Source organism: Sciurus vulgaris (genome assembly GCF_902686455.1).
Source record: "Sciurus vulgaris genome assembly, chromosome: 1".
NCBI classification, from domain to species: domain Eukaryota; kingdom Metazoa; phylum Chordata; class Mammalia; order Rodentia; family Sciuridae; genus Sciurus; species Sciurus vulgaris.
In genome coordinates, this window is record NC_136461.1 from 1,732,515 (window position 1) to 1,760,308 (window position 27,794).

Genomic DNA, 27,794 nt, shown 5'->3' on the forward strand with positions numbered 1-27,794 from the left:
GCAGTGCAGCCCGCGTTCTGCCAGGGTGCCCTCCTCTCCCCTGTCTTTCTCTAGCTGCCCCCACTGGTGGACCCAGGAGTCCTGCTCACTCAGGACCCTGACACACTCATTCACCACTCACTCCTTCACTCACTGAGCACCAAGCACAGCCCCAGCCTGGGCCAGGTGCCAGGGCTTTAGAAGTGGCAAGATGCCCTGGACATTCCAGGTTGGGAGGAGGACACACCCTGACCCGGACAAGAGCCTTCAGACTGTGCTGTAGGACCCTCTGCCCTGCAGGGTCCGCTCAGAGGTGGCTGAGCCAGCCCTGGGCCTGAGGCTGAGCTAGACCTATGAGGAGCATGGAGTCAGCTGCCAGGAGACCCCTGGTCCTGGTGGCAGCTAAGGGCAGCTCCAGAGGGCTCCAGACTCTCAGGCCTCAGGGGCAGAGGACCAGAGGAAACTCGAGCTCCCAGACCGGCCCGTTTTGCCCTCTCTTGTCCAGCCAGGCAAGCCTTGGGGAGTGGCCTTGGTTCTGGAAGAGGAAGGTTTGAGGGAAAGGCCTCCCTCCCCTGCAGGCCTCCACCGCAGTGGTGTCCTCCCAGGTTTTCTAGGGAATGGGAGCTCAGAGGGGGCCCACCCAGGTCTCAGCAGAAGTGTACCAAGGCTTGTTGACTAGGGAAGGAGCCTGCCTGCCCCCAGTAGGCTGCTTGGCTCTGACCGAGGGACAAGGACAGCCCTGGCTCTGGGAAGGGAGGAGCCAGCCTCCTTGGTAGCCTACCTGGGTCCTCCCTGTTGCCCACCAGCAGCTGTGTCCCCATTATGATTCACTGGTGTCACAGGAGGGTGTCTTCCTGTGAGCAACAGCTGCTTGAGGCTGCACCCTGCCATCTCCACCCTTCTCAAGGGTCCCAGCACGTAGTAGGCCCTCATTGAGGAGACCTATGGGGACGTTAGGGGCACCACTTGGAGTGCAGGTGTGTCCCTTGCCACTGGGCTACCTTCCTTTCTTGGTGGGAGGGAAGGGGCAGCTTCAGGACTCTGGGGACAGGAGGGAAGGATGCCCCATGAGCTCAGGTCCTGAAGCTGAGAAGGGTCCGGAGTCCTGCAACCACCTGTGACCTGCTGGATTTTTCGAGTCCCCGGCTGTGGGCGCCAGAGCCCTGTTGGGGGGCAGGGCGCCTGTCATGGAGGACACTCTGCCTGACTCCATCACCTTGGGGTCACTCTGCAGAACTGGTCATTTTTTCCCTGCCTGGGGCTGTCCTGGTCTCTGGCCTTTCTTGCTGGCTCAGGGAGCCGTATCTCCACCGCCAGCCTGCGAATATTGGTTTAGTTGAAAGCAGAGATGGAGGGCAGTCTGACTGGGTGTCCCCATGGCTGCCCCAGTCTCTTCTCTTCCCCTGTGACTCCCACTGTTCTGCTCAGAGGGTGGCGGGTTGGAAGGTTTGCTCAGGCCCAGCTCCTCCCCCCTCTGTTTTCCCACCTCCACCTTCCCCGGAAAGGCAGCCCGACTCCCACGGTCAAGCTTCCGACCCAGCCCAGACATGCCCCACACCCACACCCAGAAGACAGAAGTCCCCAACACCGGGAGCAGGAGGGGTAATGTGGAGGTGTTCCTCCTAGGACCTTAGCTGGGTCCCGGTCTCCATTGCCAGCTCTTCCTCCCCCGTTCAAGCCTATTGTGTGGTATTTCCTGCGGAGCCCCAAAGGAACCTGAGAAAACAGCCCAGGACAGGCAAAACCTGCCCAAGGGTGGAGGAGACCCCGACGCTCCACCCTGCTGAGGAAGAGGTGGCGGAGCAGGAGGGTCAGGGAGGAGGGAGCAGGCAAGGGACAGCGTGGGCAGAGAGTGACCCCCAAGCAACCCTGGGACTCAGGGCAGTGCCTCTAATCTACACCCGGAATCCCGGACCAAAGGGGCGCCGCGCCGGCCTCCTGCTTGGCTGAGCCTGGCATGCTCCCTCCCGGCAACCCTACAATAAACCCGATGGAACAGGTGCGGCTGGCCCGTGTCGCCAAGGGGAAACCGAGTCGGCGCGGCGAGATCCACCTGCTTCCTCCTCGGCCTGCGGGGTACAGCGCCCACAGACAGAATCTGGTTCCCAAACGAAGAGGGAGGGCGTTGTGGGACGGGTGCTCGGCTGGGAGTCTCGGCGACTTCGGACAATGTGAATTCCAGCGTGAGTTGATTTGGAATCAGCTGGGTGACCCGCTGCCCAGCCGCGCGCTCCACTGTGGGCTTCTGGGGACGCGGAGGGCGAGCTCCGGGAGCCGGGCCCCGGGAGCGATGCGGCGCGCCGTTTTCGTTGCTGCCACGGCCCTGCCCGCGCGCTGACACCGAGCGCAGGCGGCGGCCGCGTCTACGCGGTCAGCGATCTCCAGCGCCGCCTGGACCACTCGGTCGCGCGCAGCCTTGCGAGCGCCGCAGGCCAGGGGGCCGCGGGGAACGAAGCTCCTCCTGGCAAGCGCGGGCGGGAAGCCCTGGGGATGCGGGCGGCGGGAGGGGACCTCCTGCTCCGCAGCTTGAGAGCACACGCAGCGCAAACCAGACAGCGGAATTCGTTGACGGATTTTTAAAGGTTCTGGGAACGAGAGAAACCTTGGGAAACAAATTCCGTTCAGGGCTCCCCGCAGCCAGAGCCTGTGGCGGTTGCTGGAGGCCCGCGGCTTCTCCGCCCTTCGGCCTATTCTACTGAGCTCAGCTTGCTGGGAACTTCCAGCACCTTCTGGAGAGCCGCTTTGGGCGGGATGTAGGAGTCAATTCCCTCCAGGGCTCCAACCGGGAGAGGACCGCGGAGTTCAGACCCAGTTTCGATCTTATCCCTTAAAACAAAAGCACTCCCTGCCGGGCCTCAGTGTGCACGGTGGCAAGGGCCAACACAGGTGGTACACCCATGCATCTACACTCTGGAAAGCCAATCACCTGCAAGGACTGGAGGACCCCAGAATGCCACGCCGCCAGGCAGCCACAGCACAGGAGCCTGGAGCCTGCAGATCGCCCAGCAAGGCCCGCCCTGGAGGCTGCCCATTGCCGGGACAACCATTCTTCTGTGCTCCTAAGACATCGGTTTCTGAGCACTGGGGTGTGTTCGAAATCAGCTCTGTTCACATTCCTGGGAGGTCTTGGGGAGCATCCTGCCTCTCCTGGCAACCCACTCTGGAACAGCGTAGCATAGGGGAAAGCCTGGGCTGGAAATTGGGAATTGTGTCCTTCGGTCCTCAAAATCATTCAGGTCACTGCAAAGTTCCCTGGGGAGGGAAGAGGGGGAAAGGGACCTGAGATGCTAGTCTCAGTGTTGGGGACTTCTGTGACCCCAGTGTAGAGCTAAGGCATGGGCTGGGTGGCACTCACTTTGGGTAGGGGAAATAGCCCTTCAGATCTGTTCTTCACCCCAATCACCTTAGACTGAACTCACCAGCGGGCCAGCCTCCCGCCCCAGGTCCCCTGAGTCCCCGCTGGGGTTGGTCCCAGCAGACCACCTCCATTTTCCCTTCTGTGTAGTGAGAAACAAATTGGCTCATCCCCAAGGGCCCCTTGTGGCCTCCAGACTGCAGTTGATTAAATCTGAGACACGTTTCCACCAAGGGTGGAGCAGAGGACACACCTAGAGAGCAAGACCTTAATGTCACCCACTCTTGGCTCACATGTTGGGGTGGGGTCAGGTCTGTCAGTCTCAGTCCAGGGTGGGGGGAGATCCCTCCCACTGCAGCTCCAGACTGGGGGTGGGGGAAGCCCTATGTATTTTATTTCCTACCCAGACAGGAATCAGAGGGTGAGCAAAACTTGGAATTCCATAGAGGCCAGAGACTGAGTGCCCAAAGGCACTGGCCAACTTTGGCAGGCACAGAGGAACAGGGAGGGAAGGGGCAAGAAACTGGCAGGGTCAATGCATCTGGCCAGGCAGCCTTTTCCTTCCCAGCACATGGGCTGCAAGAGGGGGCCCTGGGGCATGAGGGTCTGGAAGGGGCAGCGGGGCCAGCTTTGACCCCACGCCTCCATGCACTGCCACTGCTGGCCTCCTCCCCAGAGACCTGGTTTTCCCGGGAGGTGGGAGCACAAGGTCAGTGTGTGTGTGTGTGTGTGTGTGTGTGTGTGTGTGTGTGTGTGACCGCCAGGAGAGCAGGGCTTCCTGGGGACCCTCCTCTCTGGCTGTCTGCTCTGATGCTTACTCCAGCACTACAGGATCAGCTTCCCTCATCCCCCCACATGCACACCTTACCCCCCCCCAATGTCTCCAGCTGTACCTCTCAGCTTGCTGGAAAGGCAGGGTGTCCATGAACTCTTTCCCTGCCCCAAGGGAGCACAGTGAAGGTTGCTGCCCTCCTCCCTTCTCTAGCCCCCAGACCCAGCTATGAAACTGGGTCCAGAGCTTGACAGAAACCTGCAGTTGTCTAGGGTACAGATGCCCTTCAGCCCGCCCAGACCAGGCTGCCCTCTGACAGCTAGGGGAGGTCACTGGGGTTGGAGTGGGCAGCACTTCCACCCCCAGTGTGGGGTCCCCAGGTCAAGATTCATCCCCCAAGCTCCCTAGAGCTGGGCTCAGATTGAAAATTGCCTTTGAACTTTTCAGTAGCAACCTTTCCTCCCTGGGGCCCCCACTTGCCCATAAGTCCCTTAAGTTCCCTAAAAGTCTTTGCCAGGCTGAGACACAGAAGGCCTCCTGCCTCCAGGGCCTCTGGGGTGGAATCTGACTTTTCCTGCGGCACCCTTTCTCAATGCTTGCCCTGCTTTCCGCTTCTAAGTCTGGCCACGCGGGGGCAGGGCCTGGCCAGGCCAGGACCCAACCCCAGCCAGGGCCATGGCCTTGGGGATAGTCTGCCTGGGCCCCTCCAGCGTACTGGGAAGACACTGCACCTCAGCATCTGGGGGGACCCAGCAGCTCAGCCATCTCAGTGGTCAGCCTTGGTCTCCAGATCCCCAGGCAAGCCCATAGTGTCCCTCTCCCACCCCCAGGGACCCTGAAAGAGGACAGGGAAGAGAGACAACCTTGCCTACTCCTCACACCTCCTGCCAGCAAGGGTCAGCCCCAGGGATGGCTGTCCTAGGTCAGCCTGGCCAGAGTTCTGACACCCCTCCAGAGCTGAAAAAGGAGGAAGGAAGAGGGCTCTGGTGAGCTGGGGCACCCAAGAAAAAGGCCAGGCCTTCCTAACCTTGGGGCCTGCTGGCCACCTCCAGGCAGGGGAAGAGGCCAGTGCTGCTGTGGGATGGATGGGGGAAGGGCAGCTACCTTCTCCAGGTGAGAGCACGTCACAGGTTCCATCGTGGCTCCCCAGGCTGCATGCCAAACATCCTGAGAAGCTCCAGGCAGGCAAGGGACACCTGGGCTGCGTAGCGAGGGGGTGACCTTGAGTCCTCTGGCTAGCAGCCCCAACCAGGTTAGGTTCTGGGTCTGGAGCCTGCCCTTGGGCCAAGGGTAGGCAGCAGAGCACGTGTGTTACTGGGCTTCAGCACCCCACATCCCCATGGTTGTGAACAGGTTCAGTGGCTGCACGGAAAATCAGAACTAAAACAGTGCCCTAGCCTGCCATGGGAACTCCCCACCCAGACCTACAGAGCCTGGCCCTGTAAGCTGAGCATTTCTGTGGCCCAGTCCAAGGGACAGGTAGTCAGTGTGGGGAGGGTGAGTAATGGGCTGATAGACCCTCTGCAGAACCTCAAGGAAAGGGCTTCCCAGCCACACTCACCTAAGGCCAGAAAGAGCACAGGGGACTGTGGCCAGTGAGCACTTCCTCCATGTCAGGCGGAGAGTGGGGTGCAGGACTGGGCAACCCCTGAGCCCTGGAAAAGGGGCAGGAAGCCCAGCAACTGGGGACTGCAGAGACTGGAAGATGGAAGGCCCAGCACATCACCCAGGCTGGGTCCGCCGGGCTTTTCCTTTGGGATAACATGGGCCTGTGTGCCTACGCACCCTCCCCCATCCGGGTGTCGCTGCTAGGGCCCCCAGCTCTTGGCTTATCTCTCCAGCGGTGGCCAATTTAACGCAAAGGGCACAGACGCAGGTTTCCGTGTGGAGGTCTCAGCGCAACCCATACTGGTTTCATTGCACAACAAAGAGGGGGGTGGGCATGGGCAGGAGCCCCACCCTGGGCAGCAGAGAGACCGGGAACCGCCGGCACGACCCCTGCCCCGGGCTCGGGTGACGCAGTGACAGCTCCAAGTCTTGCTGCCTGGCGGAACCTTGATACTCTGGAAGGGCGAGAGGGGCAGCGAACCAGTCAGGGTAGCGCCTCTGTCGGCTTCCAATTCACTTCTCGAATCCAAGCCATACTTGAATGAGGAATCCGCACTCACTCCATCAGGCCCCGGGGCTGGGACCACTCGGCGGGTGCCCAGTCGGACCCCTCCGCCACCGCGCCTCAGTTCGAGGGCTGCAGGGGCAGAAGCAGCGCCTGGTCGGCTCTCGCCCGCACTCCTTCACCTGTGCCGCTGGGACGCATCTGGGCCCCCGAGAGGCCAGCGGGGTCCGCAGAGGCCCCGGGGCCCCGAAAGTGTCTCAGCTCTGGCGCTCGCGCACCAGGGTACTCACCTGGGGCCGCGGCGGCAGTCGAGCAGGGGAGCGGAGGCAGGAGCGCGCGGATGCGCCCCCGGGTCGGCGAGGTGCCGGACGGGACGCCGGGGGACGCGGGGCGGAGGACGCCTGGTGTTCGCACGGCTGCCCCCAAGCCGCCCCCAACGCAGAGTGCGCTGCCCTCGGTCGCTGGGCGCCGTACCGAGACGGCGGGTCCGAGGCAGCCCGCCGGCCGGGGCAGTGGCGGAGCGCGGAGCTGGCGGCGCCTCGGCTGTTGTTTTTGAGCCGAGGAGCCCGAGCCGCAGCCGTTGGGTGGGGGCGAGGGGGAGGGGCGGGGGCCCGGAGGCCCGAGGGCGGCGGCGGGGCTCCGAGGGGCTTCGGAGGAGCCGGGATCTGGCGCGCGGGCCCGGCGCCCCCTGAGCGGCCGCGGGGCGGAGGCGGGGGCCGAGGGCAGAGTGGGGAGAAGAGCGGGCTGCGGACGGCGAACGCAAGCTTTTTAATTAGTAATAAAATGCAATAAAACGAAGCGAGATCAGCCCGGACCCGCGTCCGAACTATCCGCGCGTTTGCCCGGAGATCTAAGGAAGTCGCGCGAAAAACCGCAGCCGCCACCCCATCTTCGGCCCGGCTGGGGCGGGAGCTGCAGCGCGACGCGACGCAGGGGCAGGGCGGGGGGACGGTCACCTCGCCTCCAGGGCCACCTGGGTCCTTTTAAAGTGTCCGGGGTGCGGGCCCCGGGCGGGAGCGCAGATCACGGAATGTTTTCTTAAAGGGCCAGTTCCGAGCTGCGCTGAAAAGGGGGGGGGGGGGAGGGGGCAGAGAGAAGTGAGGTGAAGACCGAGAAGGCCGAGGAGAGCCCCCCAATCCCGCGCCGAGGCGGCGGCGGCGGCGGCGGCGGCGCGACGATGAGGATGATGAATACATTGCAAAGTTTTTTTGGCCCCGGCGAGGGGTGTCAGATTGAGTGCTCTGTGCGCATGTGCGAAGGTGTCCAAACTGACAATGCTGGGGAGATGAAGATAGTGTGTAGCTGCTTCTGGGCTCAAGGAGGAGGAGAGAGATTCCGCGAGCCGACACCATGCGATCCAAGGCGAGGGCGAGGAAGCTAGCCAAAAGTAAGTCTCCCGCGCTCAGCCGCGCCGCGCTGCCGGGCCCGGGCCGCGGGGCCCGGGTGCCCAGGCCAGGGGTGCGCGTCGGGGCGCGGTCGGCGCGCCTGCCGCTCCGGCCCCCGGCTCGGCCGCGCGGCCCGGGGGCTGCTCCGCCTCCCGCGCTCCGGGGCGGCCGGGCTCGGCGCGGAGGCTCGGGGCGCCCGGGCCGCGCGCTCCCCGAAGGCGCCGGCCCCCTCCCCGCCGAACCCCCTCCCCCCCACAGTGTCAGGCGCTTGGGCCCGGGAACCCGAGGCGCGCGGTGGGGGCCGGGGAGGGGGGCGGAGGGGGAGGGCCAGGGGTGGAGGGGAGAGAAAAGCGAAAGTTAGCGAAAAGTTGACGAAAGGGGAGAGCAACTTTTCCTCCTCGCTCGCGCTCTCCCTCTCTCTCTCCGAGTGGCTCTCAGTCCTGGTCAAATCATATTCCGGGCTTTTGAAATAGTGGGCGCTAGAGCACCGCCTTTGGCGTCCGCCAGCCGGGCGCAGAGGAGGGAGACCCCGAGCCGGGGAGGGGGCGGAGGAGGGGGCGCGGGCCGGCGCCCACCCGGCTCTCCCGGCGCAAGAGCAGGGGTGGCAAAGGCAAGACGGCCGCAGCCACTTGGGGAGCAAAATGGAGACTTTCTTTGAGCTTGGGACTGTGGTCGTGAAGTTTATTCCCAAGTGGTGCCCCGCGTGGTGGCGGGCGCTCCTCTGTGACTCCAGCAGCCCGCGCGGGCGGCCGCGGCGCCGGTGCCTCAGGCAGCAGAGTCCCCACCGGCCGCCTTCCGACTCGCCGCGGCCGCCCTCGGTCTCGCGGACCCTCCAGCACTCACTCGCCTGGCACAGCCGCGAGGCCCTGGGGGATGGAACTGCCCCGGCAAGGCTGCCGGGTCCCGGGTCTTACTTTCTCTTTCGCTCCGCCTCGGGCCGAGGCCGGGGTTCCGAGCCTGCGGTCGGCCGGTCCTTGCCGCGGGCGTGTGCTCCCGCCGCCCGCGCCGCGGCCGCCGCGCCTCCGAGCCACCCGTGCGCCCTCTGCGCCCGGCCGCCGGCGCCATCCCCCGACAGGCCAGCGGGCCAGGGGCTGCGGCCCTCGCGGCTCCGCAGCGGGCAGGTGGGGACCGGCGGCGCCGCGGCCGGGCCAACGCAGCTCCCGCAGCCGGCCGCGGCCCGGCTACAGCGAAGCAGTGAGCGCCGCGCGGAGCAGAACCCCGCGCCGCCTGCTCCTGCCGCCCCCTCCTCCGCTGGCCGCCAGCTCGCGGAAGGGGCGCCCCGGCCCGCCGGGCTAGAGATTCCCGCCCGATCACCAGGCTGTTCGGTCCGCGCCTCCGGCCCGATCCGGCCGGCCGGCTTCGCAGCACCCAGGGACAAGCCCTCAAGCGTGAGCCCAGTGGGCACGGGATTCGCAGCAGTTTTCCGAAAAAGCTCTGTTCTTTCGGCTCGGGACCCGACCGAGCTCGGCCCCGCTGCGGCAGCCGTAGGCCGCGCACTCAGCCTGCAGGGAAAAGCAGCTCCCACCTTCTGCCACAAGCCCCTGGGCTCCGCCGTTGGTCGATCGTGGCTCCTCCTGAGGCGCCCCCTTCCCGCTGGGCTCCTCTGCGGGCTGCCCTTGGCCTCAGCCTGCCGGGCCGCCCATGACCTCTGACCCCTCTTGGTGCGAACAAGGCCAGACAGACGTTTTGCAGCGGGCATGAAGGAATTGTGTGCGCGCTGCGTGCCTGTCCTCGGCGCGTGGAGCGTGTGTGTTGTGTACGCTTTTGGGTCTGTGTGCGGGCCTTCTGCGAGTGTGGACCCTGGCTGCAGGCCGCGCTGGTCAGGCCCTCACAGAGGAAGGGCCCAAAGCAGGAGCTAAAAAGAGTAAAGCTGCTGCGCTGGCTTGGCCTTCGCTGGAAGCGAGAGGCTGGTTTAGCGCACCCCTGCGCTGCCCCGGAAACTTCCCAGAGGCCCGCACCGTCCAGGCGCCTGCCTGGCATCAGCCCTCAGTCTTCACCTCAGCCAGGTGGGTAAGGTTGCCTGGACCCCGGTTCTGCCCAGGACTCAGAAAGGGTGCCTGGCAGCTGATCTGAGGCCTGGCAGGGAGGCCAGAGAAGCCGAGGAGCTATCCGATGGAAGCACAGCATGTAGGCATCTCCTCTACTTGGGCACCCTGAGTGCCAATCAGCGCAGGTGATTTTCAGGCCTGGCGGAGCCCAAACCGGGACCAGCTCCTGGACCCCCTCCAGGCTCCACTGCTGGGGTCACTGCCCCATCCTTCCCCAGGAAGGTGGCTTAGGCAGGTTCAGGAAAGCCCTGCCTGCCCCACGCTGCAAGGATCTGCTGAGGAATTTCATTTCATTGGACAATATTTTAAGCAGATGTGAAAGTCCCCTGGGACCTGACTCCATTACCTGAATCTGAGCAGCCTGACCAGCACTCTCAAGCCAACAGAGCATCTTTCTCCCTACCACATCCGGACCAGCATCAGGTGCTGGGGAGGGAGTGGGTCATGGTCATTCAGGGCTCACCTTGCCTGTGCATTTGGGCCCTGGGCTGTGTCTGAAAGTGCACAGGGGACAGTAGGACAGCCAAGCTAGTGGATGTGACCTTGTGATTCCAGCTTGGAGTGGTCACCCCTGAGGGTACATCTGGGGCTATAATTTCGTTTGTGTTTCCCTGGGACCCTCCTCCAGGACCCAGTCCAGGTGGTTTGCTTTGGCTGTGCTTTGCTAGGTGGCTTAGTTGGTAGCACTTTGGGGGACCTGTAGTGGAGGCTTGGGTTTAACTTCTCAGGCAAAGGACAGTGAAGCCCCTTAGACCAGGGCTGATGAGAAATCTGAGCCCAGGGAGCAGGGGCCGGAGTGGGGAAGGTCAGAGGGATTCCCCTTACTCAAGCTGGTCCAGTTTTGGCTATTGGGAATGGGGGGCTGTCCTGGCCCCACATTTAAAAATTAAATTCCTAACAATAGCTTATTGTTTTTGCCACTGCTGTGAGCCAGGTGGGCAGGTGGGGGTTAGCACAACCAAGATGCCCTCTTGACCTCCACCTTCCTCGCAGCACGGCTGGGGACCTTTAGGCAGGAGCATGTGCCCTGAGAGACTGCAGCCAGGGCCCCCACCAGGGCTGCCCTTTGAGGCCTGATCCCTATGCAGGTGAAAGAGCCCCACAGTCCTAGTAACCATGTATCCCAGGACTGGGAGTATCCTCACAACCACCATGTAGCCCCTGGGGTAGGAGCTGCTACCCTGCTAGCTATGGAACTCTGTGCGTGTGCACGTGAGTGTGCATGTGCACTACACGTTTAAGGAAATGTGTGTATAGAAGGTATGTGTGAGACAGGGTGGGGGTGAGCAGACCTGGAGGCTCTGCTCTCAGCCTGGTTCCTTCTTTCCGCTATGTCCCCTGCCCTTCCCCCACCCTCCCCAGGGAAGTCTGACCCTCCCTGGCTGCTCTACCCCGAGCCTGCAGGGCAGCCCTTTCTTGGGACAGCGGTTAGGGCGGGCAACACCAGGCACTCTCCGCCAAGAGTCCAGCGTCTTGCCCCGCTTTGGGCGAAAATTCAGAGGGGCGGGGTGTAGGGCTGCCGGCCAGGGCCTAGTGCCCCGCCTCACTGTGCAGTGTGCCCACCAGCCTTTGGTCCGACCCTGACTGGAGGGCGTGCTGGTGCTGAGGCCTGCTGCAGGGGGCTGACTGTGGGTCCCCTGGAGGGGCAGCTTCCCAGGAAAGGTGCGGGACAGGTCCCACCTGGACAGCCCTGCTCCCAGGCCTGGGGATTGCCTTGGGGAGCAGGTGCAGCCAGACCTCCTGGCCCCTCCCACCCCAGGCTCCAGCCACTCCGAATCCCTCCTAGGCAGTGCTGGGGCAGGGGACAAGGTCCCACTCCTGGGCGAGGCTGCTGGGGCATCGCCCGTGGCTCCTCCAGGGAAGCACAGCCAGCTACAGCTTGCTGGGACGTGGTGGGCTCGATTAGCCCCCTGTTTTATTCAATTAGGAGGCAATTAGGGATCCTTGGGGGGCTGTACTGGTAATTAAGGTGATGTATAATTAGAGTTTCAACAAAAATTATCCAGGATTAAAAATCTTTTGAATAATTTCGTTTAAAATTTTCAAATAGCCCTAAATACAATTTATCAGGTTTTGAATCAAACCCGTGTATCAAGTGTTGGAAGCTGCAGCTCACGTAGCAGGCGCCGGAGGACAAGGAGCAGCCGCGGCGCCTTCCCGGTGCGGGAAAGAAACTTCGCGATGAGGAGGGAGCCTGCCGGCCTCGCCACGGTGCAGCGCTCTGCCGCGGGCGCAGAGTCGGCTACCTGGGGGCCAGTAGGCGCGCGCCGGCCGGGTCGCGGGGCGAGGGGACTCCGGCCCCGCTGGTGGTCGCCGAGGCTCCTTGTCCTCCGCGCACAACATCGCAGCAGCTACAGCCCTTGGGATAGCGCCCGCGTCTACAGGGCGCAGCCCGGCATCGCTGACCCCGACCCAGCAGAGCGGTGCCCTTCTCCTTCGGGTCCCTGGTCTTGAGCCCCAAGCTCCCCACCTCCTGGCTTCCGGGGTGGAATAGGACCGTGTCTGCGCTTGAATCCCCAGACCCGCGCCCCCGGCCCAGATTCCTCGGGTGCCAGTCCCGCTCCAGGGCTCCCTTCCCTGCCGCTTAGCGGACTTGTGCCCAGAGAAGCGGGAGTGCGTGCAACCTGGTCCAAGTCAGGCCGTGGGGGTCGACATGGTCCAGGGAAACTGTGAGGGGGAGGGGGAGGGCTTTTGAGGATCGAGGAGGATCGAGGATCGTCCTGGGCCCTCCGCCCTTCTGAACGTGATCCTGAGAGATCCGCGAGCCCAGGTTCAGCCCAGGTGGTGCGTGTGCTGCAACTTGAGCCCCTACTCCTGCCTGGGGCAGCTTAGCAGGCGGATCAGGGTCCCTGTAGGGGCGCCCCAGGTACATTACTCCACTCCCCCCTCTTTGATTCTGGGAAGCATGGAGCAGCTGGCTCATCTTTTAGGGGTAAAAACACAGGCACAGGAGAGTAACTCCGCAGCCCCACAGCAAGTTCAGGGTTCAAGAGGTCAGTTCTGTGAAGACCTCCAGTTCTTCTTGTGCAGCACCCCAGCCCACAGGGCGCCGAAGATTGTAGTTAATTCCATAGGTGTTTTTAATTTTTTAAGAAAATTGTGTGTCCAGATCTAAGGATTTTCTTTTAAGTCTGGTGCTCAGTTAACAGGTCTATTTAAAAGGCAAGACAGACATCCATGTCCTACTGCTTGTGAAAGCCGCGGGAGTGAGCTCCTATCTCTGCAGGTTGGATTATTTGCTCAGGGCTGGACTCTCTGCTCCAGGAAACCGTGACCCAGCCTCTCCTGGCCTGGCTGTGGTGCCCTCTCCCAAGGGCAGCTGCAAAGCAGCCAAAGTGTTGATCAGGGAGGGCATTCTCTGCCCCCCATCATCTGCCTTCGGCCCAGAGCAAGCCCAGGAGGCTGTGCCCTGCCCAGGAGGTGTGGGAACCTGTCTGCTCCCCCCACCCAACCTGGAGGGAAATAATCAACCTTCCCCTGCTACAGGCAATCAGGGAGACTTGGAGTGGCTGCTGCTTCTAACGCCAGCTGCTGCTGCTGCCACCACTGTAGCTGCGTGGACCTGAGCGGCAGGGCCAGAGTGAGGTAGCTGGTCCAGCTTGGAACCAGCCGTTGTTCCTCAAGTCTGTGACCTCGTGGGACCACAGTGTCCATCGTAGGCCGAGTTCCCCGGCTCTAACGGCCCGAGCAAGAGAGGGCTGGCCTCTTCCTGCTCCACTGTTGTTCCCTTCTCCGGGTTTCAACACCAAATCCTCGCCGCCGCCTGGAGGTGCCCTGGCTGGCCCACGGGCCAGCCTCTCCTGACTCTGAGGAACAATGCAGGGGCTGGAAGACAGGAGAGCCGACCACTCGAGATACATATTTGTTTAATAGTTAAGATTTTGTGCAAAAAAGGAGGGAAGTCGGATTCTGGTGAGGGCTTTGCTTATTTTATATCCACTATAACTATTTCTGTCCATGAAAATTGGCTTAATTATATCAATGGAATGTTTCTTTTTCAATTCTGTATGCAATTAGTCCATCTTGCCGGCTGCAATTTATTTTAATAAAAAAATAAACCAGTGGTGTGTTCAGTTCCTCGTCCCCTGGGGACAAATGCGATTGGTGTGTTTAATTTCATTAACTACAATGCGGCCTACTGGAAAAATGTATAAAATCAGCTTTATACAGCTTAAACACTGGCATTTGAAACAAATCATTATTGCATTAGCTGTCACACTGGTAATTCTAGAATCTAAGGAAAAAAATATATTATGGCTGTTTTTATAACCCTTTGCAAATGCACTGTTAAAATAATTTATAATCATTTTAAAACATGGCTCAGTCCTGGTGAATATTTCATCTCCTCTAAATAAGGCTCTGCATTATCCCATGCACAGTCTATGTACGGAGGCTGTGTGTTTCCTCTCATTGCCCATCTCTCAAGGTGGAGGCCACGGAGTCTGTCTTTAAGCAAACCTGATGAAAGATGGGGCTTCACTTTCATTCTGGCCTGAGCCCCGCTCTTGAGAGGATAAGGTGCAGCTATAGAGTCATTTTAAACCCACTATGGGTCAGAGGGGACCCCCAGAGGCCAGTGCCATGGAGCTCTTAGATCGCCAGTCTTCCTGCTCAGGTGGGAGGAAGAACTGTCGAACGTCTGCTCCGGGCTTTGCAGGCTTGCACCAAACCACCCCACGCACAGTGTTCTCGAGCTCAAAGCTGGGGATCCAATACCCAGTCCTTATTCTGCTCACCCTGAAGCCCTGCTCAGGAAAGTGAAGCCTCCGCGAGGTCCTCACACATCGCGCTCTAAACTCAGGGCCCAGATCCTGCAGGGTGAACTCAGAAAGCCACCTGACTCATGCTGATTCTGGGTGGAGAAGGTGTGTCAGAGAGTGTTGGCCATCTCCTGTCTGTACTCCAGTGAGCCTGAGTGTAAGGAGTGTGTCCAGTCCTGTGTGTGTCTGTGAGATCCACGTTGCCTGGGGAAGTACTGGCTGTCTCAGCTGAGTTTGCAGTTGCTGGGGGCACTGAGGGAGGCTGCCGGCCCTCATTCTAGCCGGTGAATAGTGAAGGACCATCAGGCCGACCTGCAGGCAGGGGAAGGCACCCTGGATTCTGAGACACACTCTGAGGAGTCCTGAGCTGTGCTGGGTCCCCTGCCAGTGGTTGCTGCTCTTTCCAGTGTGGAGGAGACTCAGGGAACATGTCTGGATGTGAAGGAACGGGTGGGCCTCAGTGTGCCTCAACACCACTGGGAGAAACAAGGAAGTTTGACTTCTTATGGGATGTCTCCTTCTTGTCCCCAGGAAGTGCCAGGAGGCATTGTCAGGAAGAAAAGACCTCAGACCGCTCAGGTGGAGACCAGGGCCCTGGGCTGCTGGGAGGACAGGGTTTCCCAGGTTCTACTGGGGTTCTTGGGTAATTTCAGAAATCCATGTGGGCTGTCCTGGGCACATTAAGAACTGTTTCCTCTTCCTTCTTAGACTTCTGACTTCCCTGGATGGGTTTAAGTCATTTATTTTTCTCCTTCGGACACAATTCATGTTCTAGATGAATTTCAGTGCTGGATGGTAAGGAGGCAGCTGAGGGGGACATAGGCATATCCAAGCAAGCACAGTGTCTTGGGTCACCTGGTGGGGCTAGGTTGGGGGTCTGGGTCCGTTCTCCCCAGAGCCCTGGCTCTCTATGTCTGCAATTTGCTTTCCATTTGGTGTACTGTCGGGTTGAGAAATAAGTGGCTTTGTCGACTCTCCTACTTTAGTGAGAATAACGAGCTTAGTGCTCCTGCGAATAAGAAGCCTGGGCCACAGGCACCCTGGAGGCTGCCTGTGTGGGGGCACACCTGGGGCCCTGCCCTGCTGCCAGCCCCACCACGGCACAGGCTTGGGGGGCATGGCTGGGGGCGCCCTTGTCTCCAACTTTGTGCTGTGCCCACCGCGGCTGTTCCTTGATCCTTAAGCGGCGGTAGCTTGACTCTGCCAGTACAGAGACCTCACCTGGCCCGGGGAAAGGTGAGGGTGAGGGGTGAATGAAAGCGAGTTTGAACTCGGTCCAGCTGTTGCATTATTCACATGGGTGGGAGTCTGTTCCCCACTCACTTCCGTCCCTGACCTCAAGCAGGGGAGGCTGCACAGAAGGATCTGGAAGAATCCGGCCTGGTGTTTGTGGTGCTTCTGCATGGAAGCCACATGGAGCCGCTGGGTGCAGAGTGACCCTCCAGTCAGACAGGCTGTCGGAGCTGCTTGCTCTCCATCTCCTTGGCCTGTTTGGAAAACTGCCCCGTCCATCTTCAGCCTCCCACCCTCTGTGGGGGTGGAGGGGGAGTGTGTGGCTCACCAGGAGCTCAACACGGCTGCAGGTGATGTGTCACAAAGCCCTGCCTACCATGGGCCTCTCCTCTGCCCCAGCAAAGACCAATTTTGATGACTGCCATGTAGCTCTGTCCTGAAATAAAATGCATGCCTGATCATTAGTCGGCTATTTTGTTTCCAAACTCTGGGGTGCCGGGGTCTGTTCTGTTGTGGCCCTGTGTGTGCGGTGGCGGAGGCTCTTCATGCTCAAAGCTGGCCACACCCCCGGCCGCCTTCCCACCCTTCAGCAAGCGGGCGTTTTCCACCCTTGCACCTGTCTTTGGGGCTGAAACAGCTGTTGGCATCTGCCAGCTCTCTTCTTATCAGAGGCCTCCCAGTTCCTGCAGGGCTGGGGTCTTTTGCTTGCTTTGGCGGCTTCATCCCATGGGTCTGCTCATCTTTCCCTGGAGCCCAGCACATTCTCCATGGGCCCACTGCATGCCAGGCTCTGGGTCATGCTCATCTGGGGGCAGAGACTCCCCACAGCTGCAGGATGCTGCCCAGGAGAGTCCACCCGGAGGAGGATGTGGTGCCTGAGCTCTGGGGGTGGGGTGGCTGTCTCCAGCTATACTTTGTCAGTAGCTACAGAAAGTGGGCTTAGCTGATCCCCACAGACTTTGCATCCTCGCTGGGAGCAGGCCCTTGCTCTGGGCCTCTGTGTCCAAACTGCTCAGATGGGGACAAAACCCGAGTCGGACCCACAGCCCACCAACGGCAGTGGTCTTGCTCACCCTGGCCTTGCCCTGGTGCTGGTGAGGGCCGCCAGACCCCAGCTCATTGCAAACTAGAAAGGAGAGAGAAGGAGAGAGAGGGGGGCTGGGAGGATTCCACAGCCTCTCTTTCTTTTTTACATTTTGTGGTTCAAATGAAATCTGTTTCCCTAGTACCTGCGGCAGGCAGGGGCCACGGTGCTTTAGCAGAGGGATGAAAACGCTGGGCTGGCCGTGAGGAATGGGCCCTGGTACTCTTTCCTGTGACGTGGTTTAATCCCATATCTATATTCAGAAGCTGGCAGTCAATATTACACCAAAATATGGATTTACATAATGGACTCCGATCGCTGCTGCCGGCGGGTCTCTGGGGGAGAGCGGTGTGCAAAGGAAAGTGCTCACACATCCATGTCTGCCCAGGGGCTGGAACGGCCTCCTTGGAAGGAGGTCCATAAGACATTTAAACAAAGACTGAAGATCGTGCTCACCAGAGGAGCCGGAGGATGACTGGGGAAGGTGGCAGAGGGTCCCTGGGCAGGAGGAGGCAGAACTGTCCTGGAAGGCACTAAGCACTAATCACTGATCCTCACTCCACTGCCTCCTCCCTGCCCGGGAAGTCCCCCTGGGAGTCTCCAGGGAAGGCCAGAGCCATTCACTATATTGAAGATCCTCGGCTTTGACGTGACGGTCACTGCAGCCCACACCCAGAGTGCCGTTGGCCCTGGCTGCCCTGGCTGCCCAGCCCCAGTGGTCTTTGGGCCAGAGCACACAGGTGCATTATCTGGGGTGTCAGCATGCAGGAAAGGCCCAAGCTGGCTACAGATTCCAGGGTCCCTTTTGGAGGAAAGCCACAAAACAGGACCCCTAGTGACCAATAATATTGTGACTCCAGGCAGCAGCAGCAGTGGGGAATGTGGCCTGGCTTGGGGGCTGTGCCCTGTCCCTTTGCCACCTGTGTGTCTGAAGAGATGGCTCCCTGGAAAGCTTCTGGACCTCCTTGTGAAGCACTGGCTGCCTCTTATACCTGGAATAGCCGATGCTACTTGAATATTTAGCTACTTGAAGACCAGAGGGTGTGTCGCCTGGAGCTGACACTGCTGGGGAGAGAACTGGCCCCTAACGGACCCTCTGCCTGCCCATCCTGTGGAGCTTGTCTCTTTGGAGCGGGCAGGTGTGTCCCTGTGTGCGCCGTGTGCTGTGTGGGCACCTGCGTGCAGCCCAGTCTGACATCTGTGTCACATTCGCCCCTGAGCAGTTTGGGCCAGTGATGTGGAACACTAGTGCTTTGAAAGCCACTCCATTTCTTGGGACCTTGTGCCCTTAGCTCTACATGGAGTCGGAGATGGTTGCCATTAGCAGCCGGTGCCAGGCCAGGCCCGGAGCCGTCTTGCAGCTGGTTGCGGTGGGAGAAGGGACCCAGCAAGTTCCGAGGTGGAGAGGTGGCGGCAGTCCGCGAGCGCTCCTCTGCACGCCTGTAACCCCCGGGAGGAAACAAAGAGGAGACAGGGCTGTTTAGACAATCCTGGGCCCCGGTGCTCACATTTAGAAAAATTAGGCCTCTTGAAAAATTACAGAATTATGCTGCCAGTGTCAGGTTGCGAGATAACGATGTGTCTGTGTGTGAAAATATTAAATTGCAATAACACGCCGGGCGAGTGCCTCTCTGAATGGGGTATTCAGTTCCCAGTCGGGCTGCACATAAGCTAGTGACTGACAGAATACGAATGGTGTCCTAAACAGGGGGGCAGGGGTTACAGCCGTCCTCGGCCTTTCTGATCGGTCTCCCTGCCTGGGCCCACCTAGCCATCCTTTTCTTTAATGAAAAGGTGGTGTGGCTAATTATTTATTTATCACATTAGCAGGAGGAAAAGCTATCAGAGACGGATCAATTTTTCCCTGAAAGTGATTTGACATGACTTTAAAAATAAGGCCTCCTTCGCTGCACTGGGCAGTGTCCTCAGACCCCCAGAGCTCGTCCCAACAGTGCTGCTTACAGTCCATTTTGTGAAAAACGGAGAGCTGTTCCCAAGCCTGCAGTCTGCACAGGCAGACCCGCTCTCTGGCTGGAGGACGCGTCGTAGATTCCGATTCTGAGCGTCGGAGCGCGCTGGATGGCTTCTTCCAGGCGAGTGAAATCTGAGCAGCAACAAGTAAACCTGGACGATGGGAGACGTTTAATGACTGCAGACCCACAGAGGCTCGGCGTCTCTGCTGTGAACCCACGTGAGAAGCGCGTCCTGGTCCTGAACACGCGGGCTCTGCAGTGGTTCTGTGCACAAGGCTGTTGGAGATGTGGGTCGTGGGGATGTGGTCTGGTGGCTGCATGTTTGGCTGAGGGTCTTTAAGAACAAAAGTCCCTTTAAAAAAAAAAAAAATCTGGAAAGTAAGAGAGCTCAAAAGTCCTGGGGCCAGATAGCAGGCCCCAGGAGGAGCGCTCTGGTTTCAGGTCTGGGAATCAGAATTGCAAAGCAGAGAGCCCCCGAGTTTTAACTTTCTCTCCATCGAAGGTGTTAATCTTACCTTCCAAAGGTTAGATAAAGCTGCTGAAAGCAGCTGTTTGTTATTGAATCTCATCTACTAATTACGCCAGCGCTGGGACTTGGGTTCGAGGCCCCTCTCCCCGCGCCCGGGCTCCTGGTGGGGGCTGCTGCGATAAGGAGCCATTCTTTGCTCCTGCCCAAGTCCTCTTTCTGCCCAGGGTTTTAGGTGGCCTCCATCCTGACAGACTACCCTGGTTCAAAGGGGAACGGGGGGCTGGCAGCCACAGGGGTGTGAGAAGCCCATGCTCGCAGCCTGGACCTGCGGCCCTGGGATGTGCCCTCCCTGGCCACCGAGGCACGGCAATGTAAAAAAAAGGGCCGAGACTGGAAGAAAGCCACCCGTCAGCCTTCAGCAGGACCTAGGTGAGAGTGTGCACCTACGCTCGGCCAGGAGGGGAGGCAGGTGGTCCCGCTTAGGTAAGAAGGAGGATGAACCAAGGACAGTAGCATGAGCCTGCAGTGGACACAGCAGGACACCTGGGCCTTAGGCACCCTGGCCACACAGCTGGTTCTAATTACCTGGTGTTTTCACTGGGGAGTGAGTGCAGCTTGGCCCTGGGCACAAGAAGGGGCACTTTGGGGCCAAGGACATTCATGGCAGGTCAGACAGGCTACCTCCCTGCAACCCCTGGTGTTCCACTGAACCTGGGCAAGCAAACCTGAGAGGTCCCCTTCCCTGCTGCCACAAGGCCCTCCAGCCCGTGGGAGAACCTGGGGATAGAACCAAGCCCTGGTACCTGATGGTGCTGTTGGAGCCCCGGTGGGTGCCACCCCAACTCTGGAGCCACCACCACCCCTGTGGCACCTCGGAGGTGAACATGCCAGCTCTGGCCTTCACTTCTGGGTCAGGTGGGCTCCAGCACCTGGCCTGACCTTGGAACATACCACAGGAACTAGATGGGCAAGGGCTGGGCCCGGCTCTGCACGACCTAGGTGGGGCCTGTCGAAGGCCCTGAGCCTGATTCCCACGTGGCCAGGCTAGCCTCTGGGGGCCTGTAGGGCCCGTCCTCAGGGCAATTTCCTGTTCTTAGTGACCTTCAGGAATGGGCGGCTCTAGTCAGAGCCCCTCTGGACTGACTTGCCCAGTGTGTCTGGGGCCCACCTTGATCCAATTTGGGACCCAGGATGCCTGGACCACAGCCTCCATTCCTGAGGAGGCCTCAGGCTGGAGCTGGATCCAGTGATTAGAGATGGGGGCCCTGAGGACATATCCTTTATGCTGACCAGGGCTGAGGCAGGGGACATGCTCATCATGGTCACCAGTCGCTGGGCCCTGGACCTTGCAGATCAGCTCCTGCATGGAGTCAGGTCAGAGCAAGAGGCCAGTGACCAGTGCCAAGCATCTCCTTCCCCAGCACCCTGAGCTGGGCCTTCCAGATGGAAGGAGCTGGGGCCCCTCTGCTCCTGCAGGCCACCAGGGCTGAGGGCCTGCCTTCACTCAGCTGGTGCCAGGCACCAGTGTGGTCAGGGACGGCGTGGGGCTGCGTGACGGAGCAGCCTGGGCTCCCGGTGGAGTGAGCGGCGAGTCCCCAGCTGCTGTGGCCCACTCTCTACTTCCTCCCCTCCGGAGCAGGATGCTCCTCTGCACCTCCTGACCCGACATCGCTGAACGGTGCCGAGGAGACAGAGGAAGCCGCCAAGCTCCGTGGGGGAGTGAACACAGCCCAGCCAGGCCCTGCTGGGAAAGCCACCCGGAACTCTAGCTTGTGGCCATTACTATTGCTATTATTGTCTCAGGATCGAGGTTGTTATTGTTAGGAGTTATTTTGGGTTTCTGGAACTTTCTCTGGCTGAGGGCAGATTTATGTGTGAGCGAGGAGAGCCAGGCAGTCTCCCCTGGGGGTCCCTGGATGCAGCCTCCAGTCGGCAAACTGGTCTGAATTGATTGGAGGGGTGGAGGCAGGACCCAGCTCTGCTCCACCAGCTGGCACCGGAGTGAGCTTTGCTCTCGGGTCCGTTCTGTCCCGGTGTGGAGGGGAGTGGTTGCCTTGGAGGCTGCTGTCTGGGCTGTGGACAGCAAGGCACGTCCCTCTCCGTGGGGTGCGCAGGGGCAGCATGGTGGCCAGGTTTTCCACAAGTTCCCATGAGAAGAGCCACAGGGATGTTGGGGGCACCCAGCTGCCTGTGGACACCTGCGAGGGTCAGAGGTGACATGGTGTGCAAAGGCGGGGGCCCTGAGGGGAGGAGTGGGCAGAGCTCTGGGTTCTCTGCTCTGGTGTTCCAGGGGCTGGGGGCGCCGCTTACTTGAGCAGAAGTTTCTCCCTGCCCTGCTGTCACCCACGCTACGCTCAGACCTGAGTTTGGGCCTCTGATGTCACTGAGGGGCCACGCTCTGGGCTGGCTTGGGAACTGCAGGAGGACGAGCCATCAGGCTATCCCTCACACACTGCACGTACGTGTGCCCAGGCACGTGCTCGCACACAGGCACTGAGCACACACCCATGCACACACGTAGGGCGCGCCTCTGCACACACACGCACACAGCACTCTGCTCACAAAGATGTGACCGCGCTAGCTGGACGTGGTGTGATGGCAGACTGGTTTGGAGACTGGGAGACATCCTCTCTCTTTTTTGTGCGTGGTGCTGGGGTTTGAGCCCAGGAACACTGTCACTGAGCCACGTTCCCAGCCCTTTTCTGTTTTAGTTTGAGACAGGTTCTTGCTATGTTGTGGGGCTGGCCTTGAACTTGCAATCCTCCTGTCTTGGCCTCCAAAGTTGCTGGGATTACAAGCGTGCACCCCTGTGCCCAGCTTGGGAGACCATCTTGTCAGGACAAGACCCTGTCCAGGAGCTGTCCCCGGGTCTCTCCGGGCCTGGAGGCTGTGGTGGGAGCAAGAGGGGAAGGAAGACAGGGACAGTGGAGTGCCCAGACTAGCGGAGGGCCGTGCAGGAGGGACCGTGAGCACCGTTGGGCTGTGCTATGGGCCTTTCCCTCCTCGTCCCTCTTCTCCTCACCGGGGACTGTGGTCCTGGCAGGCCCTAGGGTGTCAGAGGGCCGTCCCCCTCAGCTGGGGCAGGACGGGCTGGAGCCCCCTGGATCTGGTGTCAGACAGACCCAGAGCAGGGCACAGGGGCTGCCTCTGGCCCTTTCAAAGGGACATTCGATCTGAACACTGGGGCCCAGTAAGAAGATTCTGGGGAACCTGAAAGCACTTTCCAATGTCCGGACTCTGGCACGAGGCCCTTTGTGGGATTATCTGCCCCCCTGGGAGGCACGGAATGCTGGGGGTGAGGGGCCACAGCAATATAGAGCTCTCACAGGCTGCCGATAAAACGGGCTGCTTTCTGTGGCTGCTCTGTCGCCGAAATTTGAGGTGCAGCCCCAGAATGGAGGCTGCTGTCTCAGGACATTTGAGCCAGGGAGGCACCGACCATTCTGCACTTGCCCTTGAGAATTTGATTCTAAGTCACCTCTGCCTTTACCTAGAGCTCCTGCTGCTCAGGAGAACAAGTGGGGTAGAGAGACATGCAGAGGGACTTGGCCAGCACCTCACTTCCCCACCGCTGTCTTGGGTGTGCTGTGGCGCACACGGGCTGGGCTCAGTGGCCAGTGTGGCTGGGCAGCCTGTCCCTGAACTGGTGGCCTGTGTGTCCTGTGGAGGCTGTCGGGGAGCTGCGGCTTGTGGGCCAGTGTGCATCAGGCTGCAGGTGCGGACGTGCTCAGGGTTTGTTCCCAGAAGCTGGACAGTTGCCACACAGCGTCCAGCCCTTTCCTTCCACCTTTTGGTCTCCAAATTGGACCCACCTTTGTCAGTGGATGTCTTAAGGGCACATCCAGCTGCTCTGGGGGCTGGTGCCCAGGACCTGCCTGACCTTCCAGAAGGTGCATCCAGGTGGGACCTGGGCGGAAGCCACAGGCAGGTGGCACTGCAGTGAGAAAACAGACGTCGCTGAGGCTGCCTGTGACCTTGGTGGGGTGCCTGGGAGGGCACGCAGCAACTGAGGTCCCCTGCAGAATCATCCTGCAGCTAGGAACCAAGCTTCTCCCTACCCCCAGGGCCTGGGACCACAGAGGCATCAGGTTCTTCCCCGCGGAATCTCTGTAAGCCACTCCAGGGAGCAGAGCAGGGCAGGACCCCCTCAAGTACTGGCCGTCCTGTGCGGCATTGCTTCCACGCTCTGTTAGTGGGCTGCACAGGCTTCAGGCTCAGACAGACCCAGAGGCTGGACAGTGGCCTTTTGCTGAGTCCCCTCTGGTTCGTACACACTAGGTCCATCCCTTCCCCTGATGGCAGGACAGGTGGGATCGGTGCCTCCTCCGGCTTGGGTACTTGGTCTTTTTAAAGCTGTGTTTCCTGCCTGGGTGGGGCTTCATTCTGACTGTCTCAGCCAGGGCATAGCTGAGCCTGGCCCCAACTCTGGGTGGGCCCCCATGGTCTCTGTCCATGTGCAGCCAGGTAGGGAGGGGCTCTGACTTTCTGGGGCTGCTGGCTGCATACCCTCAGGGCCTGCACCAGAGAACGCCAAGGGGGACAACCAGAGACGCTGGTCTGGTTGCAACCTTCCTTGGCCCCGGACCTCCCCGCTGCATTACATTTCCATCTGGATATTTCCCTGGGCTTAGCTTGCAGAGCTGCAGTAGTTCTGATTGAACCCAGGGCCTCCCATGGTGCTAGTGTGCATGTGGTGGGTGTCTGGAGGCACCCCTGCCTCCACCTGTGGCCTCCTGGGTGAAGGTTTTACTGAGATATCTGCAGTGTTTTTCTTTTTGGGTGAAGGAATGACTTTGGTTTAATCTGTTGGTGATTGCCTTCTTTATTTTTTATGAAGTAGGCCATTAATTAGGCTGAAGAGCTGCAGAAATGTACTAGGGCCTGGAGATCTCCAGGAACAAAATGAGAAGCTTCTTGAAGTTTCCATTAGTGAAGCAACGGGTGGAATTCCACAATCTAGACAGTGTCAGTCACCGCCAACAGAAGTTTAGAGAGATGGAGGAAGAAAGGAAAGAAAGAAAAAAGAGAGAAGCTGAAGTCCAGGGACTGGTCATTCTCAGGCCAGGGCTGAGGAGTTTATGGTTTAAGTGGAAGTCCACCACTGGAGACTGCACTCATGTTTCTGTCCCTCTTCTTGGAAGTTCCAGTGCCTTCCTAGATGGAGAGGCTGGAACACTGGTGCTGTGGTCAGCCCCCCTTATGGAACCAGAGCTGGGGCAGCGGCAGGTGCAGAGAGAAAGGCTGGGCTGGCAGTGGAAGGTGCCAGAACCTGGGCTTCCCGAACTTGCAGCAGAAAGAGACCCCTGCCCGCCAGGGCCGGAGGAGCCTGCGAGGAGAGGAGGTGCAGAGGGCCCTGGGCTTCACCTGCTGGAACAGCTGATCCTGGTGAGCCAGGGCCTGTCAGCAAACTGCTTCCCACAGTAGGTCAGGTTAGGGGACGACCCAACTCGAATGAGAAAGTGCATGCTTCTCGGGTTTGTCAAAGGGAGTTTTTAGGTTGCGGGAGGGAATTTAGATGGATTTTGATTTCTTTGTCTGCAGACACAGCCTTTGTCTGAAGTGCCCCAAGTGCCCCGTTTCCTTGGACCCTGTGCACCTGACATTTCCAGATTGTCAGCCCGGGCGCTGCTCGGACCACGTCAGAAATCACTTCTCGATCGTGTGCACCCACGCCGGGTTGTTTCCATCTTGACTTTTTTTTAAAGCAGCCTCAGATGCCTTTGGACAAGCGCCCAGTTATTGCAGATCAACCCTCCGCGAGGCAGAGGTGTCTCTGTGTGCAGCTGGGTGCCACCTCCCGCTCCGGGTTGGGAAGGTTGGACTCAGCCTCCCAGTGCCTGCTCTCCAGGGTCCCCCACGTCCCTCTGGGCCCCTGCCGCTCACCGTCCTTTGCTCCTCCTTCCCTTCCTGATGCTGTTCCTCTCACCTCCCAAAGCCAGTCGCAGCATGGTGGAGATTTATGAGCTCTGAGTTCCTACCCGGGCGGTCCGTTGCGTACATTCTCCCTGCTGCTCCGCCGCGTGACCTCAGCCATGGCTCTGGGCACAGCATATACATTCTGGGGTTTGGTTTGACTGAGAAATCTCCTTCAGGAGGAGGTGAAGGCAGGGCTCAGTCGGGGCGCAGGGGCCGGAATCCCTGGGCATCAATACCCAAACCCCAAACCGGCTTTCCCTTCTTTTGCATTAAGAGGGTAAGGGCTGAGGCTGAATCTCTGAGGCAGAGCACGTGCCTGGTGCATGCAAGGCCCTGGGCTCCATCCCCAGCTCCACAGAAAAAGAGAAAAGCAATCAGAGCTTGGGGCTTGGGTCACTGAGAACAACCCCCAAGCCAGTAACAAAGTCAGGCACTCCTTTGGTGTCCCTGCATGTTTGAATAAGCCTAAGGCTGGGCCCTGTCAGGTGGCTGGGAGCAGGAGGTAAAATGCCTTTCTAGAACTCCCCTTCCCTCCACACAGTGGTTGTCTGTCCCCCTGCTGAGACCAACACAGTCAAGGTTTGCCTGTAAGCAATGGAGGTGTCTGTTGGCTTCCAAAGCCAGGGCGAGGGTTGGGGTTGCTCACCAGGAGAGGGTCAGTGGCCTTGCCTTCTGCCCTCTCCCCACTGCCAGGGGTCCATTTCCACTTCCGAACCCCAGGCCCACTGCACAAGGACCCCCAGAAATGCCTGGGAGGTGCAGGTGCTTCTGAGAGCAGCTTGCCACCCCTGCCCTCCCACTGTGAGGGAATCTGTGGGCTGTGGATGGAGATGGGCACCAACAGTGCCCCCTTCCCGGGGAAGAGGTGTGTGGACCCCAGAGCCCTTGGCACTCCAGCTGCCCGCATGCTGGCACCTGGCTGGAGCCAAGGCTGAGCACGGATTTCTCAAAGGTGTGGGGCCCTGGGACTGTCCCACCCAGCCCTGGGTTCGTGCCTACCCCAGCCACTTCCTCTGGGTCTGGGCTACTGCCACAGAGAGAAGTGGCTTCTGTGCTAGGAGGGACAGAGCTCAGCAGCTTGTTCATCTTCCTGTTCCAGAAAACTGAACTGTGTCAGGGCTTCTCCGGGCCACAGCACACGTACGGTTCCATCGCCTCTTCAGGCAATTTCCTAGTTTAAACAGAAATGCCCCTGCTGGGCAGGGGGTCCCCGCCAGCTCCGCCTGGGGCAGTTCCCTTCCTGATAACCTGCAAGGGAGCCCCCCGGCCTCCCTCCTCTGGTCCTTGCAAATTCCCCTTCTGCCTGCATCTGCTGTGGCCTGAGCCTAACGCAGAACAGTTCCCTGAGGTCTGAGTTTGCACCCTCCCCCGACATTTCTTTTGATTTAGTGACAATAGGGGCACCAAATTTGTTGACATTGCCCCCCAGTGGACCCATCAACGGGAGATTGGCTCATCCTATTGCCTGACCCACTGGTCAACATCACTCTCTTTGCCTTGGGCTGTACCAGCTGCCACGGAGAACCCCGAGAAGCTCAGTTTCAGCTTTCCGGGTGCTCCTGGTCCAACTGTGAATGGACATCAACATCTCGACTCAATAGCCACTTGGAGGCAGATGAGCCCAGGATCTGGCAGCGTAAGTGCTACCCTGGCGTGCAATAGACCTGCGAGAACCCAGACTTTGCACCCCTGGGCCTGGGTCCGAATCCACTGCTGCACTCCTGAGCGACTCTGATCACATCACATAACCCTCCTCACCCGTTGCACAGGGCGGGAGTAAAGGTTAGTGAGCTTCCTGACATCCAGAAAGCCACCCGAATGTCATCATAGGGGCTGGTCACCCAAGGGGACATGGGGTGCATGGCTCAGAACAGCCAGGCACGGTGACTGCAGCAGTCTCTTGCCCCAGAAGCCGCCAGCCTTGGGATGGAGTTCACCCAGAGGACTTGAGTGCTGTACCTTGCCTTTCGAGAAGCACCACATGCCCTCCCAGGCTGGGTGGGGAGCTTCCTGGAGCTCCTGAGACCTTCTGCACACCCACTGAGCCCTAGGTCCCCAGGGTACAGGATGCAGAAACTCCTCAGGGGCCGAGTGGCTGCTTTCAGCCAAACAGAATCAGAGTCCAGACTCCTGTGCTCCCCTCAGATGTATGCTCCCCTGTGGGAACGGACCGTGTGCCCACCCTGGGGACTGCTCGACCCCGTGACTCAGCCCCCTGCTGTGACAGAAGCAGCCTTCGGAGACCCCAGACCCAGCTGCTGCTCCCAGCGCTGATCACACACCAGCTCCCGCTGGAACCCGAGGCCTCTGACTTGCAACTCTGGCTGTGTGCTTCCAGAGCACCTTGAGAGAAGGGAAGGTCATCTCTCAGAGCACTCTTCCCTGGAGAGTAAGCGGCTGCAAGATTCAGATTTCCAGAAGTGCGTCTGGGTGGTGGCCCAGACCCTCTGCTCTGAGCCTCTAGGCCAGCTTAGAGCAGGACGTCTGGACCCGCCCCAGAGGCTAACGGGAGGGGCTCCCACCAGGACCCACGTGTGATGCTGTGGTGAGACGCTGAGAAGGCGCGGCTCTCAGGTGGCTTCCAGAGGCACAGTCCGTGCTGGCTGCTGGCCACCCCAGCGGTGCCCACAGGTGCCCTGCGGCAGCACAGCAGATCTGGAGTGCAGATGCTCTGCCGATTCCGTTTTCCCTGGAGACCCACAGTGGC

General features: G+C 60.0%; 2 protein-coding genes across 7 annotated transcripts in view; one reads left to right on the plus strand and one right to left on the minus strand.

Moving 5' to 3' along the window:
- Positions 1-3,150: 3,150 nt before the first annotated feature.
- On the minus strand, positions 3,151-7,415 carry LOC306654532 (uncharacterized protein; the record flags this gene model as incomplete). The annotated part of the gene is made up of 4 exons (XM_079128272.1): positions 3,151-5,063; positions 6,084-6,169; positions 6,510-7,192; positions 7,364-7,415. 4 exons carry the CDS (start codon positions 7,413-7,415, stop codon positions 5,030-5,032), a joined length of 855 nt encoding a protein of 284 aa, XP_078984398.1. The 3' UTR covers positions 3,151-5,029.
- Positions 7,173-27,794, plus strand: part of PRDM16 (PR/SET domain 16) — a 311,310-nt gene continuing 290,688 nt past the window's right edge. For all 6 annotated transcript variants that reach the window (XM_079148974.1, XM_079148978.1, XM_079148980.1 and 3 more), the window contains exon 1: positions 7,173-7,606. In XM_079148974.1, coding sequence (XP_079005100.1) covers positions 7,570-7,606 — 37 coding nt within the window. In that variant the 5' untranslated portion in view covers positions 7,173-7,569. The remainder of the gene's footprint in view (positions 7,607-27,794) is intronic.